The 3,610-nt window shown below is 32.4% G+C and overlaps 1 protein-coding gene across 2 annotated transcripts; it reads left to right on the top strand.

Moving 5' to 3' along the window:
• Positions 1-464: 464 nt before the first annotated feature.
• LOC116349025 (glycoprotein 3-alpha-L-fucosyltransferase A-like) lies at positions 465-2,671 on the top strand. Of its 2 annotated transcripts, none has more exons than XR_004201874.1 (4): positions 465-691; positions 754-1,168; positions 1,237-1,274; positions 1,774-1,835. XR_004201874.1 is itself a non-coding variant. In XM_031780280.1 (4 exons), the coding sequence occupies exons 3-4, from the start codon at positions 1,838-1,840 to the stop codon at positions 2,536-2,538; spliced, it is 630 nt and encodes a 209-aa protein (XP_031636140.1). In that variant the 5' UTR covers positions 465-1,168; positions 1,237-1,274; positions 1,774-1,837; the 3' UTR covers positions 2,539-2,671. The 2 variants fall into 2 exon arrangements, 1 of the variants encoding a protein (XP_031636140.1); XM_031780280.1 differs by adding an exon at positions 2,029-2,671 and having other exon boundaries at positions 465-1,168; positions 1,774-1,957.
• Positions 2,672-3,610: the final 939 nt, after the last annotated feature.

Below are 3,610 nucleotides of genomic sequence, written 5' to 3'. Positions count from 1 at the left end.
GTATGAAAGACTTGCCTTTGTGGTACTGTAATGATGTGAAACTTTGAACAGGCTATTTTTTGGATTGAAATTTCTTTAGACTTAGTATGATTATTTATTTTGATAAGAAAATAATATTCACAAGTTTTCACGGTAATTTAAGTTACTGCAACCATACATAGACCATCATTTCTGTTTATTCCCAAAATTTCGGTTCCATGCGGAAAAGTCAGCTTGCGTACGTAAGCCTCTTTATTTCTAGTCATATTTGAAATATTTAAATAAATTGAATCAAATAAACGAACATCTGTTTTTATTTACTCGAAAGTGTTTTCTAGAGCTTTAAACGTGTATTCGCTGTGGTTTGGTTCATTCACCTCTTTTCAATGCAAATTGATTGCTTTTTGTTTAATCAATACGGTTCTATTTTGATTAATATAAAATTCATTTTACCTGTATTTTCGTTAGATAAATTTGCTTGAGTCAATTCAACAGACGTGTTTCTCTCTAGTTCGAAATCGAAAATTCGGTGAAATAAAAAAAAAAGAATCATTTTAAAAATTAATAACTGAAGACTACTAAGAAATCAATTTGTGATGTTACCACCAAACATAAATATATCGCCAGTAAATAATTGGTCCCTATCAAACGTGATAAAGAAAAGAGTTTTCATTTATCTTGTTTTTCTTGCGATCGTTGGTTGTATTTTATGGTAATTATTACATAACAAACCGGCGAAGGCGGTTCAATATTCAAATACAAATAAAATTTCAGGAGTTCAAAAAAACCATCATCGACAAAGTTCAGCGATGAAAATGTCGTGATAAAACCTAGAGAGAAACCGTGGTTCTATAAAGACATGATGCGAAGATAATGCCGTGGCAAGATCCAAGTGATCGCTATGAAAAGCAGTTGATGTTCATTCCACCAAACTATGATGAGAAAAAGGTGAAGAAAAAGAAAACGATTTTACTTTATGGTGAATATCAAGGACCGGTTGATTGGTTTAAAAATAGAAAGTGTCCAGTTAATCGATGTAGAATAACACGGAATCGCAAGGAAGCAAATACGGCTGATTTGGTCAGTTTTCGCAGTCAATATGTTGCGACGAATTTAACCAAACAACCACATCAAGTTTACGCATTTTATAGACTCGAGACTCCATATAATTGGCCAAGAAGATTCACAAGTAAAATTGTTTTTTTTTTATTTGAATATTTTTTAATATCATGAAAAAATATTTAATTCAAATTTCAGAATCAATCATTTATAATTGGACAATAACATATACATAGGTAACAATAACATGGACATTGGACAATAGACTATCCCAGAAAAATTAAAAGTTAGAAATGTTGAGGGGCTCATCCATTTTTTTATTAAGAGAGATCCAAGACAATAACTTCTATGTACTGTTGGCTACGAACGTTCGTTCGTAGGCAATAGAAATAATATTTTCGTTCGTTCGTAGGAATTGAAAAGAAAAATATGTTCGTTCGTAGATTTTCAAAAATAAAAATTATGTTCGTTCGATCGTAGCGATTTTTTATTTCAAGTTTTCTTAATATCTGAGATAAAAAATCGATACGAACAAACGAACAAAATTTTTATTTCTATCGACTACGAACGAACGAACGAGTGTGTTGTTGAACTTCTATGTTGTTAGAATGGTTTCTTAGCCCTGATGAGCCCCTAAACATTTCAGTTTTTTTTGAGATAGTCAAAATATAAACAAAGTTTTAATCAAAAATCTATTTAATCAAAACCAAAACCCATATACCATTCATTTTCCAGGCTTGACAGTACGATTGTAATCCCTTACTATAAATGGCTATATTTCGATCCAAAAATCAAACAAATGAAACAAACTCGAAACTATGCCCAGAATAAGACGAAAAAAGTCGCTTGGATTGTATCCAACTGTGAAGCAGAAAATGATCGACAGATATACGCTGAGACACTCCAGAAATACATTGATGTATGAAATACTGATCACGAACTAATTCCATTCTCTTATGTTTAAATTGCTTTTATTGTCATTTGCAATAGGTTGACATATACGGTAGATGTGGAACGAAAAATTGTTCCAAAAAGAGAGAATGGAACAAAGATTCATCATCGTGTCTAGATCTCATATCAAAAGAATATAAATTCTATTTATCATTTGAAAATTCGAATTGTTGGGATTACATCACTGAAAAAGCGTATCGCAATGCATTAAGTCATGATGCGATACCAATTGTATTGGGCGCTCGTCGTGAAGATTACGAAAGACAACTTCCATTAAATTCGTTCATTTATGTCGAAGACTTTGCAACGGTTAAGGATTTAGCCGACTATTTACACAAAGTCGATCAAGACGATGATCTTTATAATTCATATTTTCAGTGGAAGGGAACCGGCGAGTTACTAGAAAAATTCGAACATCTTTGGTGTCGTGTGTGTGCATTACTTCACGATGAATATACGATGAACACTCCACATTGGTATGAAGACATAAATAAATGGTGGTTCGATCCGAAAACAATGCGAAGGGGATTTTGGCGTGATATCAATTGATTTTGATTAAAAAAGACGACCAAAATGAGCTAATTCTTCATGTAATTCTCTCTTGAGAAAAATATAGAAATTGTTAAAATTGTATAAAATTTTTATCCATAAACGAAGATTATTATTCTCTTTTATTATTGTATTGGACATCATTTTCTGGTTGATTTTAGTTTAAGCATTGTTTTTTTCTTTATTTAAATATAAATCTATTGATGTTAAGCAGACTTACACATTTGAGAGTTTATAAAGCAATTTACGAAATAAAAGGCTGTTGAAAATAAGATTATAGTATATAACGGATGTGAGATTCAAATTACGTGAGTGTATTTGTATTAGACAGCTGTCAGACTAGTCTAGACATTTTTTTAGACAATTCAAAACGTCAAAAGTCGTTCATAATTAGTCGCGTTATTCGTGAACGTGAAATCGTAAGAAGTCTATTGGTTCCGCCTATATCTAATTTTTTTTTTTCAACTTTTCAATCTGTGCACGTTTTTTATGTATTTTAATGTAAGTTAATGAAGTGAATTAAATGTCTGCTTTGCGCTGGTTTTTGATTACCATTTTTTGTGTTACCGAATTTTGCTGCTTCAAAAATCATATCGTATTTTAATCGTTTTTTAGCTTTCTGAGTAACATATGGTTCCATATCAAGTCCCCAAAAAAACTACCTACATTAAAAATGGCCCAAAATAACAACACTACTATCCATAAAAATGTGTTGGCTTGGCGAGGCTGTGAAAAACTCTACTTGGACGATCTAACAGCCGATGTATTTTTCATTTTCAACTCCGAAAATTCTTCCAAAATCAAACGAATTCCGGCTCACAAGAGTATTTTATCAGCTGTGAGTGAGGCATTCGATGCAATGTTTTATGGCCCTGTGAAGGAAAGTGGCGAAGTAACCATCACCGATACGTCTCCGGAGGCGTTTGAAGAATTTCTCCAATATTTTTATCGTAGCTCTGTGAAATTGACTGCTGAATACGCGCCCGAAGTAATGAATCTGTGTAAGCAGTATTTGCTCAACGATAGCATCAAAAATTCAACCAAACTTGTTGAAGCTTCGTTGACCTTAGAC

This window comes from Contarinia nasturtii, unplaced genomic scaffold, assembly GCF_009176525.2.
Source record: "Contarinia nasturtii isolate CC-2019 unplaced genomic scaffold, AAFC_CNas_1.1 Cnas_scaffold_2768, whole genome shotgun sequence".
NCBI classification, from domain to species: domain Eukaryota; kingdom Metazoa; phylum Arthropoda; class Insecta; order Diptera; family Cecidomyiidae; genus Contarinia; species Contarinia nasturtii.
The sequence above is the reverse complement of the archived record's forward strand: the minus strand, read 5'-3'. Positions and strand labels throughout refer to the sequence as shown.

Coding starts and splice junctions, on each gene's coding strand:
- LOC116349025 (XM_031780280.1), top strand. CDS start 1,838: ATGAAACAAACTCGAAACTATGCCCAGAATAAGACGAAAAAAGTCGCT. Junction 1,958..2,028: donor CACTCCAGAAATACATTGAT/GTATGAAATACT, acceptor CATTTGCAATAG/GTTGACATATACGGTAGATG.